This window comes from Phaseolus vulgaris, chromosome 7 (genome assembly GCF_000499845.2).
Source record: "Phaseolus vulgaris cultivar G19833 chromosome 7, P. vulgaris v2.0, whole genome shotgun sequence".
NCBI lineage: Eukaryota > Viridiplantae > Streptophyta > Magnoliopsida > Fabales > Fabaceae > Phaseolus > Phaseolus vulgaris.
The window spans coordinates 26,258,852-26,280,576 of record NC_023753.2 but is presented as its reverse complement, the minus strand read 5'-3'; the positions used below and the strand labels follow the sequence as shown (position 1 = coordinate 26,280,576).

General features: G+C 31.6%; 4 protein-coding genes and 1 long non-coding RNA gene across 5 annotated transcripts; 4 read left to right on the top strand and 1 right to left on the bottom strand.

Annotated features, from left to right (window-relative positions):
- Positions 1-1,631: 1,631 nt before the first annotated feature.
- On the top strand, positions 1,632-3,555 carry LOC137829323 (uncharacterized). The gene is made up of 8 exons (XM_068636131.1): positions 1,632-1,796; positions 1,885-2,052; positions 2,452-2,530; positions 2,622-2,706; positions 2,784-2,916; positions 2,989-3,047; positions 3,242-3,362; positions 3,457-3,555. Exons 1-8 carry the CDS (start codon positions 1,632-1,634, stop codon positions 3,553-3,555), a joined length of 909 nt encoding a protein of 302 aa, XP_068492232.1.
- Positions 3,556-6,615: 3,060 nt separating this feature from the next.
- LOC137828977 (photosystem I reaction center subunit IV B, chloroplastic-like) lies at positions 6,616-8,275 on the top strand. Its single transcript, XM_068635764.1, has 3 exons — positions 6,616-7,138; positions 7,869-7,934; positions 8,034-8,275. The coding sequence occupies exons 1-3, from the start codon at positions 6,911-6,913 to the stop codon at positions 8,136-8,138; spliced, it is 399 nt and encodes a 132-aa protein (XP_068491865.1). The 5' UTR covers positions 6,616-6,910; the 3' UTR covers positions 8,139-8,275.
- Positions 8,276-11,861: 3,586 nt separating this feature from the next.
- Positions 11,862-12,329, top strand: LOC137829322 (S-protein homolog 1-like). The gene has a single exon (XM_068636130.1). The coding sequence runs from the start codon at positions 11,862-11,864 to the stop codon at positions 12,327-12,329; it is 468 nt and encodes a 155-aa protein (XP_068492231.1).
- Positions 12,330-13,972: 1,643 nt separating this feature from the next.
- Positions 13,973-14,645, top strand: LOC137828527 (uncharacterized). Its single transcript, XR_011083902.1, has 2 exons — positions 13,973-14,089; positions 14,198-14,645. It is a non-coding gene; the product is annotated as an uncharacterized lncRNA (long non-coding RNA).
- A 1,929-nt stretch (positions 14,646-16,574) lies between these two features.
- On the bottom strand, positions 16,575-20,123 carry LOC137828975 (glutaredoxin-C5, chloroplastic). Its single transcript, XM_068635762.1, has 4 exons — positions 19,570-20,123; positions 19,220-19,294; positions 17,112-17,138; positions 16,575-16,836 (listed from the first exon to the last, which is right to left on the bottom strand). The coding sequence occupies exons 1-4, from the start codon at positions 19,925-19,927 to the stop codon at positions 16,760-16,762; spliced, it is 537 nt and encodes a 178-aa protein (XP_068491863.1). The 5' UTR covers positions 19,928-20,123; the 3' UTR covers positions 16,575-16,759.
- Between the last annotated feature and the right edge of the window lie 1,602 nt (positions 20,124-21,725).

The following is a 21,725-nucleotide window of genomic DNA, read 5'->3' as shown; positions in this document are numbered from 1 at the left end:
GTCTCAGAATTGGAAAATCGAATTTGAATATTTTATAATGTAGTATTGTATAAAGCCCAATTTGAATATATTGCATGTCAAAATTGGAAAGACCACTTTGAATATTGCACCTCAAACCAATAACTAGCTTCAAATAACAAAGACACAAAAGAGTATTTTCATGCAAAAATGTTAAGGACATACCAAATATACAAATCGAGAATACTGAGCAAACAAGATCGACAATGTTTGTGAATATTCTTTTCCTTTCTCAATAGCAATAGCCAGTTCATACAAGGAGAACACATCCTCCATCTTTCCCTGTAATATTAATATCAATGAATGGAAAAGTTGTAAACAAATCAACCTAAAATTAAGTCAAATGTAAAAATACTTATACAAGCCAGCATACCAATCTGTGTTCCATATTTGCATGCATGATTATTGCTTCAAGAATAAAATTTCACCATCTATCACCATCTATATCTTCAAATAAGTGAGTAAAAATTGTAATTTTTAAAATTTAATAAAAAAAAATAGAAAGTGGATTTTGGGAAATCATGTGGCGCCAATTTGACTGCACTAAATTTGACTAGATTTATGGCATTGCTTCAATGAGGTTTGTTTGTATTATGAGACACATTCATCAATGTTTTCTCCAATAGTGCATAAAGTTAAATAAGCCTTCTCGAAAAACACTTACACAAGCCAGCATACCAATTTGTGTTCTATATTTGCATGCTTGATTATTGCTTCAAGAATAAAGTTTCACCATCTATATCTTCAAATAAGTGAGTAAAAACTGTAATTTGTAAAATTTAATAAAAAAATAGAAAGTGGATTGTGAGAATTCACTTGGCGCCAATTTTGAGAAAATTTATGACATTGTTTCAATGAGGTTTGTTTGTATTACGAGACACATTCATCAATGTTTTCTCCAATAGTGTATAAACTTGAATAAGCTTTCTCAAAACTGTAAAAAGTATGTGCAAAATTACTTTTTGTGAGAGCAGTTCAGATTGATCAATGTTTGCACATCTGTATAATTCAACCTGGTATGTTTCATGAAGTGAACCAATTGCCAAAGTTGTCAATCCTACAAAGTTCTAGGTGGTAGAGCAAAAGGTCTGCCATGGCCTTTCCCAAACGTTGTTCAAATTGGGCTGCCAAATAGAAAGTGGATTCTGGAAAGTATCACCAAAACAGTACTAATTTTGTCTGGATTCATAACATTGTTTGAATGAGGTTTATGAGAGCAGTGTACAATGATCAATTTTTTCTTCAATAGTGTATAAAGTAGAAGAAGCCATCCTAAAACTACAAAAAGTATGTGCATAATTGCTTTTATATATAGGTAACGTGATGTACCTTTCATTGTCGAAAGACGAGAATTCTGGCAAGACAATTAATTTATGTGTGCTTTAAAAAAAGTCGTGCCTTGGGTTAACCTTAACAGTGTTAAAATTTAGTTGACACATGGAAAGTTGAATGTGGAAAGCATATACATTTATTATGAAGGTGTGTTATAAAGTTAGGTAATGGTGACTCTATTTAAATGAACTTCAGCATTATGAATACATTCAGATTGAAATTTTATTCTGACATTGTGTTTCTCTCACTAAAACTGTTTTTCCTATTTCGTGGAATACACTATGTCTATATTGAAATTAGATCAAACAATCAATGTATTAAATGACATGAATTCAACAAAGGAGTCATGGAATGTGGTTGTTAGAGTCTTACGACTATGGTTTGTGCAAGATTTCATGAAACAAAAAATCCCTTTTTCACTAGAGATGGTGCTACAGGATGAACAAGTAAGTTTTTCATAAAACTCAGAGTTGTGACATACATATATTTTATATGTGTTTCTTTTCAACATGATTTCCTTATGTATTTTTTTAGGGAGTACGAATCCATGCATCTGTGAGGAGGACACTAATATATAAATTCCAGAGTCAGATATATGAAGGTCATGTGTATTCCATCCAATCGTTTAGTGTGACATCCAATTTAGGATCTTACAGAACAACTAAACATGCTTATAAGATTAACTTCCAGTATGGAACAAAGGTATATTTAATGGCTAATGAAGTGGTACCACAAACTAAACCACATTACACACCTCTTTCACTACTTTTTGTTGCTGGCTTTGACACCGACTTTTTAGTGGGTTAGTTAAATTAACTTTTATGTTGGTGTTTAGTATCTTTTCAATACAAGTTTACTGTTATTAACTTCAGTAATGTTTTACAAAGATATAATTGGAATTCTGACTGGAGTTGGCACAAAGCGGGAGTTGACAAAGGAAGGAAAAGTTACCAAAATAAATGTCATCTCCATAGATTGTGATGGGTAATGTTCTAAATTCTATCCACCATTGTTTATTTTTTAACTGATTCTGTAACAGAGTTGTTTTATGAGAGTAGTTTTAGGATTCAATGTACCCTTTTTGGGAATTATGTAGATTAGTTAAATGCATTCCTCTCAGCTGGGGAAGTAGACAATGCAGTCATATCTATAGAATTTGCCAAAGTCAAGTTCTTCAGAGGTATCATTTTGGATGAATCAAAGTATCTTATCTTTATTATTTTTTATTAGTCTAGATTTTTTAATTTACATGTTGATTTTTTATTATATAGACAACATTTATGTTCAAAACTGTATTGATTGCACAAGAGTGGAATATAATGTACTGACTGAAGAAGCATTACTGTTGAAAAAGAGGTACTTTAGAAATATCATTATTTGATATTGGTGAAAAGATTTTTTGAATGAATTCTAATTTTGTTTTAATGGTAAAGAATGTTAGAAACAATGGACTCTCCATCCCAAAGGCTTAGCCAACTATGTGAATCTTCAAAACAAACTCATGAAGATGAGTTTCTTCATTCCACCGCCAGGAACACCATAGCAGGGTTGAAGGATTGTAGAGAAGTAAACGTCATTATATATTTTAATCTCTTATTTGTCTTTTGTTTCCACTTATTATTACATTTATTGAAACAGGTCAACACATTCATAGTTCTTGTAACTATAAAACATGTTGTGGACGACAATGATTTGTGGTATACTGCCTGCATCTGTAACAAGGCAGTTTACCCCGACTCCAAAATGTTTTTTTGTTAAAAATGCAATAAGCACGTAATGAAGGTCACCCTTAGGTACACGTTTTGAAGTATGTGTTATTGATTTATTCTCGGATATTGATTATAGTACAATACTAATGTGTTACTTTGAATATATTGTATTTGTATGGTAGGTATAAAGTGCAACTTCGTGTGATCAATGACATTGATTCTACAACCTTCATGCTTTTTGACAGAGAAGCAAGTTCACTCTTGAGTAAATCATGTGCTGAAATGTTTGAAAGCCATGATAAGGTTATTGTTGCACACCTTTAGATGTGAATTATATATATATATATATATATATATATATATAGCATTGATTAATTTGAATTTCATTTTATTTTAGAATGAAAATCTTCTAAATGAATTTGCAGAAATATTGGAGAAAAATGTTTTGTTTAAGGTTGACTCAAAAATGGATAAAGGCTTCAGAGCAAACCTTTAGAGTTAAAAAAATTTGTGTGGATGAAGACATGGTTCATCAGTGACAATAATAGTTCATTGGTAAGTTATGTTTTACTGATGTCTGTAATATAAAATGTTTGTTAAGTACTGATTTGTTTAAATCCTCATTTGTTTGATAAGGAGATATATGATCAAGATGAAAAAAAAAGGAAAAGGAAAGCTAGCACTAACTGATGCTTCTTGTGAGAATCACAGAGGTATAAATAGATTCTAATATACGGGATATGTGTGAATGTGTATTTAATCACAAAAATATTTTTTATTCATGAGGGTGCATTTTTTAGGCATGCACTTTGCTCTGCTGGATTGGATTGATGTGTTGCCTCATAAAAGTTTCTCATTTCACATTAAAACGTATACCTAACTCCTGAAGTCCTTTTCAAACTCTTGCATTTTAAATCCATTGTTTACCCATCTTCTTTTCTATGGTTGTCTGTACTTCTCATTCATAATGAAAAATACCAATTTATTTAGTATGACTGTTATTTTAAAAAATTACCATTCATCATTTCAATACCTAGAAATGTAACATTTTTTTCCTTTTTTTATTGCCATAAAAACTATTAATTATTACTTATTAGTTATTATTTATAAATTATATACCTTTCCACAATCACACCATTAGTTTGCATTTCTGAAAAGTTTTTGAACTCTAATCTACCTCTACTCTCTATATACTTTCCTCTGGTAAACCATTTAGTCCTTCATTAACTTTTAAACAAACAAAATGAACAACGCAGACTCAACAAAAATCATAAGCAGGGAAACAATAGGTACATTCAAGAGCATTATACAACCTTCAGAGGTATGTTATCATATTTATTCTCCATATGTTTTTTTTCTTTCCGTTTTAGGGTTAACTATTCTTTGTCTGCATTATCATATTATGCTTATATTATCATAGTATGATTTTTTTGTGGATTGGGTCTTTGCAATAATATTTGGTACGAAACTGGATTTTATATGGACCCTTGCGGATCAAAGAAGAAATATATTCAATGTACGTTATAATATGGACCTGCACAATCCCTTGATTGTTCAAGGTTGCGATGAAATGCGTAAGTTGTACGTGTTAAAAGAAGGATCTTATCAAATTTTGTTCTGTTACGTGGGGGATAACTATTTTGATGTAACGATATTTGAGGATCCGTTGGCCGAAAATATTGTCGTAGATTTTTTTCTAGAGATTGAAAGTTGAAGCTCATTAACGTATCATGCAATTGTGCATTTTACACTAACTTTGATTGCTTCCTAGTGCACAGCAAGTCATGTGGTATTTTTTTTTATAATTGACTTTTGTTTTACATATATTAAATGAAAATGTATTTTTTTTTCACAATTTCAAATATTTAACTTTTTATTATTGTGTAGTATTTGCCTGTGACTTTCGCAGTTTACATGTGAAGAGGTAGATTCCAAAATGTCACTTTGCACGGTCCAAACGAGTAGGTGCAATGCAAAGTTCTAATCCGAAATGTTCCCAGAAGACTGTCAAATTGGGAAGTAGATGGAAAGAATCCTGCAGGGAACACTCACTTCAGAATAATGTTAAAATTATTTTTGAAGCAGATGATGAACATACATGGCAACACTTTCGAGTTATCATTATGAAAATAATTTGATTGAAAGTTTATTGTAATATATTTTTAGGAGTCATAACTGTTTTTAAAGTCTGATAAAAAAAAAAGATATTTTTTTAATTTTAGTTGGACTTAATGTGGGCAACCATATAGGTTGTTCAAACCTTATTAATATTTATAACTATTATATTTCTGTTTTCTAACTTATGTTTTTTTTTTGTGATTTGGTATTTTGTTATTTTGTATAAATTTGGTATCTTTGTTATATTGTATAAATTTAGAGATGATTGTATTAGGTGAAAGTATATATGTTGTAAAATTTATTATTATTAAAATATTTCAATTTAAGGTTGTATAAAATTATTTATATAAAACATCTCTATACATCATTATTGCAATAAAAAAATTAAAATATATACCTACATAAATTAAAATTATTTAATTATTTATTAATATATTAATAATATTTCATAAATACAATCTTTCTCATTGCAATGATAGCATTGTATATATACAACAAAGTGGAAATACAATGATAAGTTAAAAAAAACTTTTATGTTTATTCAATGTTTTTCATCACTTGTGGTTCTTCAAGCTAAGCCGAAACATTGAAGAAATTTGCCATTAATAAATTAAAAACAAATTTATATTTAATACAAGATATTAGATTTTTTTTATCTGTATGCTTATATATATTGTGTATCTAATAGATTTATATTTAATGTAAGACTTCCAACTCAAGTCATCTTGAATTTTTAACTATCTAATATATAAACATCATGTTACCATTGTATGTATACATGTACATATGTTTATATTTTTTTTTTTAAAAAAAAACTTTAATTAGCCTTGTATATATGAATAAACCTTGTATATACACGTTTATAATGATGTTTATGGCATATAATAAGTATTAGTTAGCATGAGATATTATATATATATAAGATGTGTATATATAATATGTATTTTTGCTTAATTATTTTTTCTGTAAAATGAACGAGTTTTATTTTTTTTTTCTTATAAAATTTGTAATTGTAATTTTTTAATTTTTAAATAATTAAAGAGTTTTGATTTTAAACCCGTTATTTTTTTATATCTTAAAAAATGGAAATTATTATTCTTAATCTCTAATCTTCATTTTAAGTTTTAAATAATAAACACTAGTGAAAACCATGACCTTCGTATCATATAATATTAGGAAATATTAGTTATTCTTAATATTAGAGAAACAAACAAATTTATAAGAACCAAAATTAAAGTTGACTTATAACAAGAAAGAAAGAACACTATGTTTATGCTGTGTTACTTTATTGGCAAAACATGTTATTGATTAGTATGAAACTAAACTCGAACCTTTCAAATAAAATGTTGCGTTGGAGAATTTAGATAGAAAAAATAAACGTGATAAAATTGGATAAAATTGTGATAAAAAAGATTGTAAATGAATATTCTTTTGAAATGCTCATTTGGCATTTTCATGTTTGGTTGCATAGCAGAGTGAGTATGGAAGCCACACAGAGTTTGGATGAGTTGTAATAACATTATCCAATGGAATGAGATATGGTTGACAAGTGGCAGCACCCTAGTGGAGGACACGATTGATGCACACTTCTGGGGATCAGATAATTTCCCAAACTAAAACATATTCATCTTCATTCAAAGCCTCTCACTGCTTCTGTTGCTCATGTCCTTTTGCAGCACTTCAGATCACCAAAACCAGAGAGACAACCTAAGTTACACAACACACACAGGAACATGGCATCAGCAGCATCTGGGTTTGTCTTGTCTCTTAATGTTGTTGCAGCTGCCACCACAAACTCTACCCCTTCAAGGCTCATCATGTTCCCCTCAAAAAACAATGCTTCTAGGCTTGTTGTAAGGGCCTCAGATGAGGCTGCACCCGCACCTGCAACCGCCACTCCCCCTCCTGAAGCTGAAGCAAAACCAAAGCCACCCCCTATTGGCCCCAAGAGAGGTGCTAAGGTCAGTTACCCCCACCCTTCAACTTGTTTCTAGTTATGCTTTTCCTCATCTTGTGCTAAGTCACTTCCAACCTTTGAACATGACCCTTAGTTGTTCATTGTTTCTGACCATCCCTCTAGAATTGGATTGATAACAGAAAAAATCCGATAAATGTACTGAATTAGTTAGACAGAATGTTTTTTTAATGCCAATATGTATAAACTTGTCGACCTATTATTTCCATTCTCTTTCTTGCTAGCAAAGATTTATATTGGGAATTTGGATTTTCGCAAACTACAAACTCGTTTGTGTTATCTGGTTCAACTCTAAGCTTATGTGTATTATCCATGACCTTAAGTGTATCAAAGTAGTTAGTTTCTTGTTGAAAATATATATATATATATATATATATATATATGGAGAGAAGGGGAATTCTGGAGGAGCATGGTAGCACCATATTCTTGAACATACCCTTTTCAACATTCATTTTACTATTGATTGAGATTGATAGATGGGATTTGTGAAATAAGAAATGAGATCTTCACAATTTTATAATTTTCAATAAATTTTCAGTAGAGACTAAGTTGTAACATGTATCTTGAGACTATGTAGGAACAAAGGACAGTGATGAATATTGTTAGTTTTATTTATTGGACACTGTTGTTAATTAAATAGTTAGAAAGTTGAAATTCGTAGTGAAGTAGTTGTGAAGCAAGAGTGTTAGTTTGTAATTTTTGTTTGCAATCAACAGGTGAAGATTCTTAGGAAGGAATCCTATTGGTACAAAGGAACTGGCTCTGTTGTTGCTGTTGATCAGGTTAGTGCCCCTAAACTCACTCTAAGGCAATGATTCCCTCTCATATTTCTACTATCTAATGCACTATGCATGTTTTACTGGTTTGTGTTTGTTGTGCAGGACCCCAACACTCGCTACCCTGTTGTGGTTCGATTCAACAAAGTCAACTATGCCAATGTATCAACAAACAACTATGCTTTGGATGAGATCGCGGAAGTCGAATGAGTCCAATTTAATTGTAGTTTTGATGCTTCTCTTGTTATTGCAGTTACAGTCTAAGGTTTTTTAATGTCACAAAACAAAAGAATCTGTATCATATTCTCTCTGATATCTACCCCTTCATCTCTATTCTCTGTGAACTACATTCTGCGTGCAGTTGCTCATAATCTTCCACTACCCACCTTCTTATTTTATTGAAACCAGTAACTAGTTTTGTTGGAGCCATCGCTTTATAGCCACATTACAACTATTGAAATTGGCCTAAAAATGAATGTGATTGATCTACTATAACCAACTTATGCTAGTTCTTTTTACGTACCATTAACATGACTGTACTGTGTTTTTCTAGTGGTTTCAACCTAAATGCTAACATAACGCTTACCAGTTTATGCCTTTTGGCGTACTAGATATGTTACAAAAAATAAACTCATAGAAAACACCTTGGAAAGTGTTAGGATTCTAAGTATAACTTTGTCTCAAATCGAATATGAATGAACCTTAGTATATAAGAAAGAAGATCACATATTCATATTCATGGTCTTAAAGATAGAAATGGTGTCATGAATCACAAAAATTGATGAAGACAATAGGTATATTGACTGCAAATACCAAATAGTACAGCTAACTACTTTTCATTGTATTCTGTCATATCAGAATTAACCACCTCCACACAATTAACAAGATAAATATAATCACTATAAATGCAGAATTATCTATCATATTTAACATGTAATAATAAGATCAACTTAAGAAAATACATAAAAAACAAATCATAAAAGTTTAATAGAATGTCCACTATAGGAAAACAAAACCAGGAAAAGGAAATGAAGAAGTAGAGAGGTGCACTCTTTATGAGAAATCAACCTTCAAAAGTAGAAAAAAAAAACACCAGTCCTTTTAAAGAACTCTTCCATCCATGTCATCAAGTGGGGGCAGTCCCATATTCCCTTTATCAGTATTATGCGTAGGGATATATATCTCTACAATGAGGGGAAAATGCCTAAGTTCTTCTGCTATTTTTACTATAACACACCGCTTACAAAGTAAGCTTTCAATTGGAGTATCTACACCACATAAAATGACTGCACAATTTCACTGCAAAACTATAACCTCATGAATGTGAAATTTTTCATTTTAAAAGGAAAGATGTCAATGATATTTTGCTGAAAACTTTGTCATCTCCTCACATTTGTATACCTGACAGCCTAACATGGATAGTACTTACACTGGAGAATCAGAAGGTACACCAGCTAACTTCTTTTGCTCATATAAGCCACCTATTGACAAATACAGGAACGACTTTTAAAAAAACACACAAAATAAGTTCAATTGCATATTTTCTTTTGATTCATTTTTCATTATGGAAAAAGCAATAGAAATAAGAGGTGTTAAGCTTTTTATCATCCTCATGGCCATACTCAGACCACTCATTGATGTAAACATAAGAAAGAAAAAAGAACATTGAGTGAACCCTGCATTCATTTGAGAGGTTTGCCAAAACAGAATAACCATGCAAAATTGTTGAAAAAAAGATCATATATAGCATGTTTCGTTCCAAACCTCATGTTTTACTCGTTTAGTAAGAAGCTAATAATATAACTTCCACATTCCAACGTGATTTCTTGTTTCTCAACAAGTTTCTAAGCATACTATTAGTCGATAACACTTACATTATGTAATGTTCCTTATAAACACTCCATATAAAACCTAAAGCTACTTGAGAAGCAACAAGAAGAAGTATATATAAAAATGTTTATAGGGCGATTTCAATGAAAACTATGTCTATTTGATCCTAGTGTTTCTTTTTCAAGCTTCAGTGCCATTTAAGAAGGTACCAGAAATTTCAAGAATACCACTAAATTTAGTAGTAAATTAAAGTTGAAAAAAAAATTGATTTTCTAATGCGTGAGGAGGAATCAGTATCCATACGGTGTACTTTGTAAGTTTCAGAATACAAGTTACCTCAACACCTAATCCATAATTATTATTATTTTGGAAATCTATATAAAAGAAAAATGTAAAATAATACTTATAGTAATATACAATATTAACTTATAATTATTAAAATTGTGTTATCTTATTATCGTATACTTATTCTTTTCTATGTATTTTTCATTACCTTTCTTCCACTTTTTTGAATATATTTCATCGTATCATTTTTATCATACGTATCTTTTTCTTTCTTTAATTTTTCCTTCTTATTGTTGAAAATCTCACATCGACTAGAAATAAGGACATTTCATAATATATAAATGGGTGCAAACCTCATCCCTATGAGCCGGTTTTATGGGGTTGAGTTAAGCTTAAAGCCCACTTCTTAACACTTATACCTATATTTTTCTACTCATATTTACTTAAAAAAATTACATTAAACATTTTCCAAAATATAGAGAATACGTTAAAATTATCTCTCAGATATCATCAAAGATATTTGTAATATTTTTCACAAATATTTGTGTCGTAACTTTTTAAAAAAAACTTTTTTTATAACCAAAATTAGTCATTAAATTTGTTCTGTAGCAACTAAGTCCTGTTTAACTGATAAATTAGTTAAATTACTTAATCGATATTAAGACCACTTATAAATAATGAGAGCAAAAACGGATGTATAGTGCTCACTTGGCAAATAATAAAAAATAAAACCAATTTCTTGTAATATATATATATATATATATATATATATATATATATATAAAAGTATAAAATTGCGTTATTAACATTAATGTAGATACATATATTTACCGAGTTTAACTTTATCCAACTTAAAACAAAATTTCTAATGTCAGCTTTTAATTTAAAATATTAATGGACTCTTATGTTGAGCCATCACGTATTAGTTTTATTTTAAAAATGAAATAAAAAAAATAAAATAAAGTGGACATCTTTAAATTTAAGCGTAACTAATTTTAATTATAATTTTAATGATTAGATATAACAATTTGATATATAAATTTTAAGATATGTAATTTTTTAATAAGTTAATATTATTTCAAATTCTCTTAAATTTTAGTTATTTTTTAAAATATATATATATATATATATATATATGTGTGTGTGGGGACCAACTCAACATATTAAACTTATTTGGACCACTCTATTGTAATCCTTAAACTTAATTTTAGTTAATATTTAACTCGCTGGATTTAAAAGTAAAAGCAACAGCTGAAAATAAATAAAATCAAATACAATAACAAAGTTAATACAATAATAATAATTATTATTAAATTCTATTTTTCTATTAAAATTGTTCTACATTTATATATTACTCTCTCAAACACCGTTTTATCCCTTGCATATTTTTTTATTCGCTATCAGTCACTGTAATTTATAAGAACACTTTTTTTTTCTGTATTTCAAAATTTAAAATACTAAAAGTAAACAATTTTTTTAGATCGTCTAAACTTTAGAGGATAACATATTCTATTTTCTTAGAACTTCCTGTAATTAAAATCTTCCATATAAGCTAATAATTAGAAACGGTAAATATACATTAATGCATTAAAACAATGAAACCACACCATCCTCCAAAAAGAAAAGAAAAAAAAAACTTTTCTTATCCTAATTAAACGGCAGCATGCTATATCTTCCTTTCTGATAAACCAGTATCCCACTTCATAAATGCTAAAAGAATCATGCTCATCGCTTCAATCTTTGCATATAAAGTGAAAATTCTGCAACTTTATATATTACTACAAACCGATCAAACTCTCCTAAGGAAAAGCAACACAAATGGGTCAAGTGAAAAGTGGTTATCTTTTGGTTTTGGTGTTGGTTTTTGTTTTGGTTTTGGCCTCACCAACCCTTTCAAATGGCTCAAGCATTTTTCCAGGATTCATAAAGTGGCATGTATACGTTATGAATGAGTTGAGCAATGAAAGCTTATTGGTTCATTGCCAATCCAAAGATGATGATTTGGGTAGCCATGAAGTTTTTGAAGGTGGGAATTTGACTTGGAGTTTTAGGACAGATTTCTCACACTCCACTCTATTTTGGTGCCACGTGAAGAAGAAGAACAACAATGGTTGTGACAGTGGTGCCTCATTTGATGTGTTTTGGTACGATGAACGTCTTTTTGAAAAGTGCCATTGGAAGAATTGCCTTTGGAGAGTTAGGGATGATGGTATTTACCTTACAACTCTTTATGAAACTCAGACTCTGGAATTCTACTACCACTGGGGTGCTACCAGACATGCCTGATTTCTTCCTTTCTTTCTTTTCAATAAATCTATGTTTTTTCTTTACTTAAATATATGCATTATGTCACTGTTAGAATATTCTGAAACAAATAATAGTTGCTATTTTCCTTTGATCATTTAGTTTAGGGTTTAGTTATTTCTTTTTTTATTTTCTTCTTTGTTTTGATGGCATGTACCTCGTTGTTATAAACAATAATTTTAAAAATGATAAGAACTTTATTTCTTTTCAGATTAGCATTCATGATTAAAAAAGATGATTCAAGTTTATCTCTTTTTTTTTTGTTTGCGAAAGTATCTCTTATGTCCTATTTAATTTCTCTCGACAATTAAATCTTTATCCTAAGCTAATGACCCTAATTCCTTAGCTGAGATTACTGACTTATGAGAAAAAGTTGGCATGATGCTTCAATGGCAGGAAAAATGAAGAAAAAGAAAATGGATAGGTAAAAGTTAGTGAATTTTGGCTGATTCTCTCTCTACCAATTGAGACTTATAGCCCAATACACTCACATAAAATATCCATTTTATTTTTAATGATTAAAAATTTGTCATTTAGATATTCATATCCGAAAGTCATAACACAAAGTTTTAGATATACAAATCCATAACTAATATGTTACTTTCGGATTTCACCATCCAAAAACTTACTTGAACAATATAAATGATCTTTCGGATGTCAAGATCCGTAAGCAAACATAAATGAGTTGGACCTCAATTCTCAACACCATTTACAGCACATCATTCCAGATATGAAAATCCGAAACTAATAACTCACTTCTGGATATGACCATTCAGAAACTTAAATAAAATACAAAAATGACCTTCCACATTTTGAAATCTGGAATGTATAAAAAGCACTTCCAGATTTGTACATCCATAAGAAAAATGAAATCAAAGACAATATTAAATTTTAAATTTTACGTCGGGTTATCATGAATGATATGGTGCAAGAAGAAATTGCCTAAATTATGAGAAGAAATTGCCTAAATTATGTAGTGTGCAGATTTACTCCCATTTATAGTGGATGTGGAAGGGTAGAAAAGAAAGAAAATTACATGTTAAAAGTTTTAATAGGCTGAAAACATAACTAAAAAATTTAAAAAACATAATTTTATTTTTTAGTTCTCTTAAAAGATTTGCAGAAATTAAAGAATGTCATCTGTTTTATTCGTTATGTTAGAATATCTTTATTTTAGGAATCATAATAATACGATTAAGACATGAATCTTATAAAAAAAAAAACATCAAAATATACAAATATAACAAAAATAATATTCAAATTTCTAAAAATAATATATATATATATATATATATGTGTGTGTGTGTTAACAACCCAAAGCATTAATAGGAATTGTGAAAATTAAATTAAAAATATCATATAGTGATTTTGTAAAGTAGTTTTTATGGTATAATTGTTAATCTTACACACAAACCACCTGGTAATAATAAATAAGATATGTATAATGGAATTGGATAGATTAATTTTTAGTTTTTAAATTTATTTTTATATATTTTAATTAACGTTAATCAGAAAAGAAAAAAACATATTTGTTTTCACTAAAATGTGAGATTGGTTTGTAGGATAAGGGAATGTAAAAATATCTACTCCGTTGGTGGAGCCGTATTCAATCAAGGGAACATGAATTTTATTTATTCTGAAGAATGAAATTGAAATTGGTTTGATTTTGCATTTGGCCTAGTCCATACGTTTACAGGATCATATGGGTGTTAAAAATGAAGGGCATTCTGGCACGGTTTTAGGTGAGTTTTGCTGAAGAAATGGTAACAAGGTTGTTTGTAAAACAGTTAGATTTTAATTCTCTCTTGTTGTTCTCTCATGTATATCCATATTTGCAACCCCAATTGCAGAGTATTTCGTTTATGCATTTTTTATGACTGTTGGAGTAAGAGTTTCAGAAGGCAACAAAGGAAGTTACATAAAGTGTTGAAAGTATTAGAAGAAACCATTGGGGACAAAAAGTATTTTGGTGGTGAAGAAATTGGACTTTCAGACATAAACTTGGGATTGACAGTCTTGTCATTTGGAGTCATTTGAAGATATTGTTGGTGTAAAGGTGTTGGCTCGCTTGTTTACTTGAATTCGGAACTTCAGTGAGAGCACCCCTCTATGTGAACAAACCTTCCAAGTCACCATGAGTTGTTTAGTTCTTACAAGCAAAAGAGAAAGACATTATTCCATCCAATGCAACATGAATGCAAGCATGAACTGATTTGTATCTGTACAATATATTATTTTAGTAAACTTCCTTGCACTTTGGATGATTGAATTAGACAGATAATGTTTCTATTTCGAGAACCAACTTCATATTTCAACCCTCAAGCATCATTCAATGTATAAAATATGCTCGCTATAATTTGCATTTAATGGTTAGTGTCCGTGAGCATTTGCCTTCTTGGTTGATTAGAAACTCGGTATATGTCCTTCGAAGAATGATTTAGATTGTTCCTTAATTATAGTATTACGAATTTAATTGCATCTTGGCTTGTCTAAAACAAAATGATCAAGTAGAATCATTACCTAACTGCCAAGAAAAATATAAATAGATCCATTAAAATTATTCAAGTTACAATCCCAAGTTGCAACAACTTCTAGTTCGGAAAACTATTAAACAGTTGATTTGAAATTACAAGGATCTACCTGAAAAAGTTCAATGTTTAAGTTATCAGTGCACTCTGATTTCATTCAACCAACATTCATGACTAACAATAACATTGAGATAACTGCGGTTAGGATACACATAGAGGAAAAGTTAGTTAGAATTAGAATAGTCATGAGTTAATTATTTGATTTGTAAGGTAGCCGTTAATGATTTGTAAAATAACGGTTAGTAGTGATTAGTAGCGATAGTGGTTTGTAAGGTAGCGGTTAATGATTTGTAAAGTAGCGGTTGGTTAGTGCAGTTAGTGGTATTTAAATAAAGACCAATCGATTTAGTGAAGGTGTGACGTTTTTTGAATTTAGTTTGGTAGACTGTAAAAGTCCTGTGTAAAAGGAATAACCTTTTCCTTTGTGGATGTTTTAAGGGTAAAGTGCAGAAGCAATAATACATAAATTATTCAGTAGATTGTGTGTTCTTGGTTTATCTTTGAGTGCGTTCTTCTTGGTTCGTAACAAATTGGTCCGACCAGCCGGATCCAAAAAAACAGAGAGGGAGGAAGAGAGGATGGAACAAAGGACGACTGCATTGGAGAAGTTGACCAATGAACAAGGAAGGTGGATTGTGGAAATGAAAGCAGACATTATTGGGTTGAAGGAAAGCATGTTGGACATAAAAGAAATATTGCAGGACATCAAGAAAGGGGGCAAGATGTCGGAGGAAGGAGAGAAATATGTTAGAGCAGACATAACGTTGAAAGAAAGCCTTCTAAACTTGAAAGAAATTAAAAAATTGTTGCAGAACAACAAGAAGAGTGACAGGATGTCGGATTGAGGAAGAAAAAACAAAAATGAAGTGAGATTTGCGAGAGAAACAGAAATGATGAGGGCAGAAGGGGATGCATCAATAAAGAGAATGAAGATTATGTGGTGTAATGATCTTTTTCTTGATAGTCCAATTATAGAGCTAACTAGTAAGAAAGTTGAAGGTGAAGATGCCACCAAGCATAATTTTTTTCCCAAATTCAGATCCCAAATTCAGATTTACATAATACGCATAAGAAATCATTGTTGGATCAAGATTTGATAATGAAAGTAAAAACATCAAAGACATAAGAATCTTGGAATTTCAACTTACTAAGTTCAAAGACTTTTATACAAAATCCTTTCATCCCACCACCACCTAACTCTCCTGACTTGAATTTGCATGCAGTATCACAATAGGTTCCCCCTATGATATACAATATCACAATACTCTTAGGACACGTAGATCTTGGGGATGAAAATGAGCCACAGAATCAAGAATCCCCTGTTCCAACCTTGAGGACAAGGTTGTTTTTTAGAAGAGTGTATTGTTAGAATACACATAGAGGAAGAGTTAGTTAGAATTAAAATAGTCATGAGTTAGTTAGAATTAAAATAGTCATGAGTTAGTTATTTGATTTGTAAGGTAGGGATTAATAATTTGTAAAGTAGCAATTAGTAGTGGTTAATAGCGATTAGTGGTTTGTAAGGTAGCGGTTAATAATTTGTAAAGTAGTGGTTAGTGGTCTTTAAATAAAGACCAACCAGTTTAGTAAAAGTATGATGTTTTTTGAATTCAGTTTGGTAGACAAGAAAAGTCCAGTGTAAAAGGAATAATCATTTCCTTCATGGATGTTCTAAATGTAAGTGCAGAAGCAATAATACAGAAATTATTCAGTAGATTGTGTGTTCTTGATTTATAGTGCGTTGCGTTCTTCTTGGTTCGTAACAACTGCATTGACCAACAAAATAAAAAATTGGTAGTAAATCAAGTTCCCCCTCTAGGATGCTTAGTTCTCTGGATTTTTAGTTTTAGCCTCAGATAGCAAAGGTTCAAGTTCTCCTTTCCGGTACAGCTTCATGGTATCTGCATGAATTAAAAGGAGAAAACAAAGAAATTACACTTTTATATTTTTATTAAACTGTATATTGTTAAACTTCTTGAAACTTATAGAATACTGAGTTCATATAAGCAGTTAGCAGTTATAGATATTTTGCAATAAAAACAGAATGGTAATTAATAAGAATTTAAAAATAAGGATGTCTTCCACTTTGAAAATCGATACCATAAAGACAATTTGAACCATGGAGGTACTCAAGACAAGCAATAATATCAAAGACAACAAAACAAGGACAATATACCTGAACAGCCGCCAATGTGTTTGCCGCCTGCAATGAAGAACAATTTTAGGATTGGTTATAAACTATTCCGTTCAAAAGGTGAACTTAAAAGCAAGGTAAGAATTCAGTGTTTTTATAGTAGATTAAGGATGCAAAAGTTCACGCATGAAATAAAATGAAATAGTACATCAGTACCTGCTTGCATTTAGGGTATGTTAAATGTTGCCTAGTTTTCAAGCTGGGGTTTAAGTTGTGGTTAAATGATGTGGCTGAACAATTATAATAAGATTTCTTTCATGAACAAAATTATTTTTGGTTTATTTCATAAAAAGGTGATTTTTTGAATCAAAAGTGAGATTTCAAGAAATTATGGATCTATTTATTCCACCAATAACCTGGCTAGATCTGGTGTAATATAAGGGATTTTACATTTCCATTGATTCCTCTTGAAACTGGACTAGATTAACAACAAATATTGTATATGGTATTCAACACAGGGATGAATTAAAAAACAAATATTTATCGGTTCTATTCTAACTCCTCCTTTTATGAAGAGAATGAATCCTGTTACTGAGGTATCATAAACACAATCCCTTCTGCAGGTACTTGGATCTGCTCATTTTTCTCCTCCATTACCCATTTGGAAGTTGAAGTTTGTTTTCAGGTAGTTTGTATCTCACATTGATTGGGCAGCTTGGTTGATTATTTATTGGTTTTCACTTACCTTCATCCCCTCTTTTGTTGTTCTGTCATCTGTGTACATTATTGTAGGATAAACACTCTGGTGGTACTCGGATCTCCTCAGTTTCTCCTTTATTACAAACCCATTAGGAAGTCCACTGTTGTTTTAAGGGAGATTCTGAGAATGGGAACCCCAGGGCATAATTGGTTTTTACTCACCTTCAAGATACCTTATCCAAGCACAACAGTAACAAATCCTCTTCTCTCAAATGATTCTTTTATTTAATAAACATTGAACCTGTTCCATTGTTTCTCTCTCTCTCTCAAGGCATATATAGACCCTTACTCTCATAAACCATTAGATTTTAAGCATGCTCATCATGTCCTCAGCCAGCCTATAAGGCCTTATCATGAGCCCTATTTAACATCATACAATTTTCAAGTTATAATTAATACTACATAGCAGCTGATGTTGAACATACAAGTATACAGAAGATTTTGTCATATCAATGAAGTCTTCATAACCTAACGAGCATGAGGGGAATATAGTAGCAGAAAAATCATAGTAAAATATTTTTAGTATCTTACCTTGGATAAAGTTAGAGATAACATTTCATGAAAGGAACAAAATATTATCACGCCCGAAATTGAAGTTTTAACACTTTTCATTTTATAAAAATTATCTGAATCGTTGATAAGAAATCTGAAAACTCAGAGGCATGCCACCACATTGGTACCACACTCAAGATGATTTTACAGCCTCAAGACACCAGCTATCCAGCAGTCAATAATATATGGATCTATAAAATCATCAATTTCTAGTTGCAATTAAAATCGTATGACACAGCAGTAATAGAGGTGCCTAAGTTGAAAGCTTAACATGGCACAAACTGATACAGCAAACTCTAAGTTGGATATGAAAGAAGACTTGGCACTGAAATCTACAATTGGACAGCATGCTATCATTGACCAAGCATTTAATGTCTGACTTCACTATTAAGCTCTCTTAGAGTTTTTAGGATTATTTTATTACAAGAAATCGGCCCATAAAAATCCCTAGAGGAATAAGGTACTTGTATCAAATTGAGTAAAATCTTAGAAATCCCCTCTTTCGCTCCATCTTTCTTGTGCATAGCCATGTGTTTGAGTATGAGAGTTGCTTCCAATTCTGCTACATTTATTTTCTACACCCTACTCTTCATGCACAAGGTTATGTACCAAGGGGAAATGATCCAGATGGGAGGGCATGTCAAATAAGTGGCTTATCAGCATTAAAATAAATATCCACAAGTCAGGCTGTTTTTCTTGGCATCCAATCAACCAACCGTAACAACAAATCAAAATCCATAGATGCTAATGGCATAAATATTCTACTAACAATGAGTCACCAACTGTTTATACAAGTATGATTAAGTAAGAATAATGCATCCAAGATGGGTACTGCTTACCAATAAATACATTTGGCACGGTGTGTTGCCCTGTGATCCTTTCCAACCCCTTCTGCAGCTGTGGCCCTTGAGGACCTAAACAGAAATACACATACACAAAAACAAGTGCACAAATGCACAACTGATAAGATAAATTGCACAGAGAGAATTTCCCCATTATGTTAAAAAAAAAAATCATATTTATTGGCAATACACTCGATTAAAAAGATAACCAGGAGAAAGGCAGATCACATTTATAGAAAAAAACTAAGCTTGTACGAGGAAGGATACGAGGAAGCATAGTTAGGGTTAAGAGAAATATGTAAACATTAATGAACAAATAAGGAGAGATGAATCGAAAAAAAAAATACCCATTTCGTCTAATTCGAAGACCAAGGGATTGACGCCGAGCTTTTTGAAGAGGGATTTGACCTCAGAAGAATAGGAGCACCAGGTTTTGGAATAAACGACGACGGGGTTTTCTGCAACGGTTTTGTTGATGGTGTCTTCGAGACGAGAGCCGAAGGAGGAAGAGGAAGAGGAGGTGGCTCGAACGGAGGGGAGGTGGCGGTTAGGCGTTGGAGAGGCATTGATGGAGGTAATGGGACGAGAGTGAGGGAAGAGATGTTTGGTGACAGAGAAGGAAGAAGAAGAAGAAAAAGAAAGGTTTTTGGAAGGTTTGAAGTTTGAGAGAGAAAGAAGAACAACGTTACCCAAAACCAACGCCATACTATAATACTTCTTCACTTCTGTTCTTTTCTTTTCTTCCTTTCTCCTTACATACCCCTTCTTTTCATTCTTTTTCTTTTTCTTTTTCTTTTATTAGATAATTAGGAGTTACTCTCTTATATTACAATGATAGTTTGTTAGTTGTTTCTCTCTACCTCTCATGCTCTATAGGGTTGTTTGTAGCTTCTCAAGAATCATCACTAATATTCCTCTTTCATCCTTTATCAATATTTTAACATGGTATCCTCAATCAAACAAACTTTTTTTCTCTCTCCCTTTCTTTCATCTCATGACCTCTCCTTCGTTTTCTTCCTTGTCTTCTTCTACCTCTGAAATTTTTGTCAGTGCACTGTGCATGGCTACCTCTTCCAATGTTCACCATTTCCATACATCAAGATGAACTTCTTCTGGCATGGCTCCTTGCTTCCATGTCTTCTTCTCTCTTAACCAAGATGGTTGGTCTTGACTCCTCCACTAAAATCTGGTGTCGTCTCCTCACCAACTATGCTTCCTACACTCGCGCAATGGTAAAGAAGTTTAGCCTTCTTCTCAAGACTCCAAAGAATGACAGATCCATCTCTACTTACGTGAATGACATCAAGAAAATAGTTGGTTCCCTAGCTCCTGTTGGTTCTGTAATATCATTTGTTGATCATGTTGATGCAATTTTAGATGGTTAATTTGCAGATTTTGATGGTTTCATCACATCCACCTTTCATGCAGTGACCCATATATTGTAGATGATCTTGAAGCTCTTCTGCTAGCGTAAGAAGAAAGGTTTGACAAGCACAAGATGGCTAAAGACTCTATTCTTCAGGTAAACACTATATCTACTCCATGGCATTTCAAAACTCAACACAAAAATAAATTGTGCACTTACACTCCTCATGGAGGTCGTTCACAAAATCATTCTACCTCTCGTCCTTCCATTCGCACTTCGTTCAATCAAGCTCCTCCTTGGCAGTTTGTCAAACAGTTTTGCTAGTATGTCACAAACTCGGTCGTACAGCAGAAACGTGTTGACATCGTTACTATCCTCCTCCTACCACCTCCTTCAACGCTAATATATCACAATATGTTTCTACACCTTCCATTTTTAGTGCTCCTTCCACAATAGAAGACCTTGTCTGGTATCCCGATACTAGTGCAACACATCATGTCACCAAATACTCCATAATTTTCACATACAAACAACCATATCATGGTAATGAAGATCTCAAATTAGATAATGGTCAAGGTATGCATATTTTACACACTGGCTCTGCTTTCTATACTACTCCACACACACAGTTTTCATACTTCATAATTTGTTGCATGTTCCTACTATCACCAAAAATCTTATAGTGTTGCTCAATTTTCCAAAGATAATAATGTTTATTTTAAATTTTTTTCCTAACTTCTGCTACGCTAAACACCAGGCAACCCATCGAATTTTACTTTAAGGAGTAATTAAAGATGACCTTTATGTGTTTCCTCCATCTACTAATTCACCTGCTTACACTGTTAACTATGCTTCATACAAACCCAAGATTCCTACTTTACAACTATGGAACAATAGACTTAGTCATTGTAATTGCTCTATTGTTCAACGTATTTTGAATGCTTGCAACATTTCTTATACATCTCAAAAACGTTTTTGTGATCATTGTATACGTGGAAAGCTTCATCATCTTCCTTTTCACAACTCTGTTACCCAATACATTGAACCTTTGCAATTGGTTTTCATTGATATTTGGGGTCCCACTACATTATGTGCTTCCAATGGCGTTTGTTATTATATTTCGTTTTTATATGCTCA

Excerpts from the sequence above, each read along its gene's own strand:
- LOC137828977 (XM_068635764.1), top strand. The coding sequence starts at position 6,911 with ATGGCATCAGCAGCATCTGGGTTTGTCTTGTCTCTTAATGTTGTTGCA. Across the intron at positions 7,139-7,868 it reads GCCCCAAGAGAGGTGCTAAG|GTGAAGATTCTTAGGAAGGA; the intron begins GTCAGTTACCCC and ends TGCAATCAACAG. Across the intron at positions 7,935-8,033 it reads CTGTTGTTGCTGTTGATCAG|GACCCCAACACTCGCTACCC; the intron begins GTTAGTGCCCCT and ends TTTGTTGTGCAG.
- LOC137829322 (XM_068636130.1), top strand. The coding sequence starts at position 11,862 with ATGGGTCAAGTGAAAAGTGGTTATCTTTTGGTTTTGGTGTTGGTTTTT.
- LOC137828975 (XM_068635762.1), bottom strand. The coding sequence starts at position 19,927 with ATGGCGTTGGTTTTGGGTAACGTTGTTCTTCTTTCTCTCTCAAACTTC. Across the intron at positions 19,295-19,569 it reads CTTCGAATTAGACGAAATGG|GTCCTCAAGGGCCACAGCTG; the intron begins GTATTTTTTTTT and ends ATTTCTGTTTAG. Across the intron at positions 16,837-17,111 it reads ACACATTGGCGGCTGTTCAG|ATACCATGAAGCTGTACCGG; the intron begins GTATATTGTCCT and ends TAATTCATGCAG.
- LOC137829323 (XM_068636131.1), top strand. The coding sequence starts at position 1,632 with ATGTCTATATTGAAATTAGATCAAACAATCAATGTATTAAATGACATG. Across the intron at positions 2,707-2,783 it reads GCATTACTGTTGAAAAAGAG|AATGTTAGAAACAATGGACT; the intron begins GTACTTTAGAAA and ends TTAATGGTAAAG. Across the intron at positions 2,917-2,988 it reads GGTTGAAGGATTGTAGAGAA|GTCAACACATTCATAGTTCT; the intron begins GTAAACGTCATT and ends TTATTGAAACAG.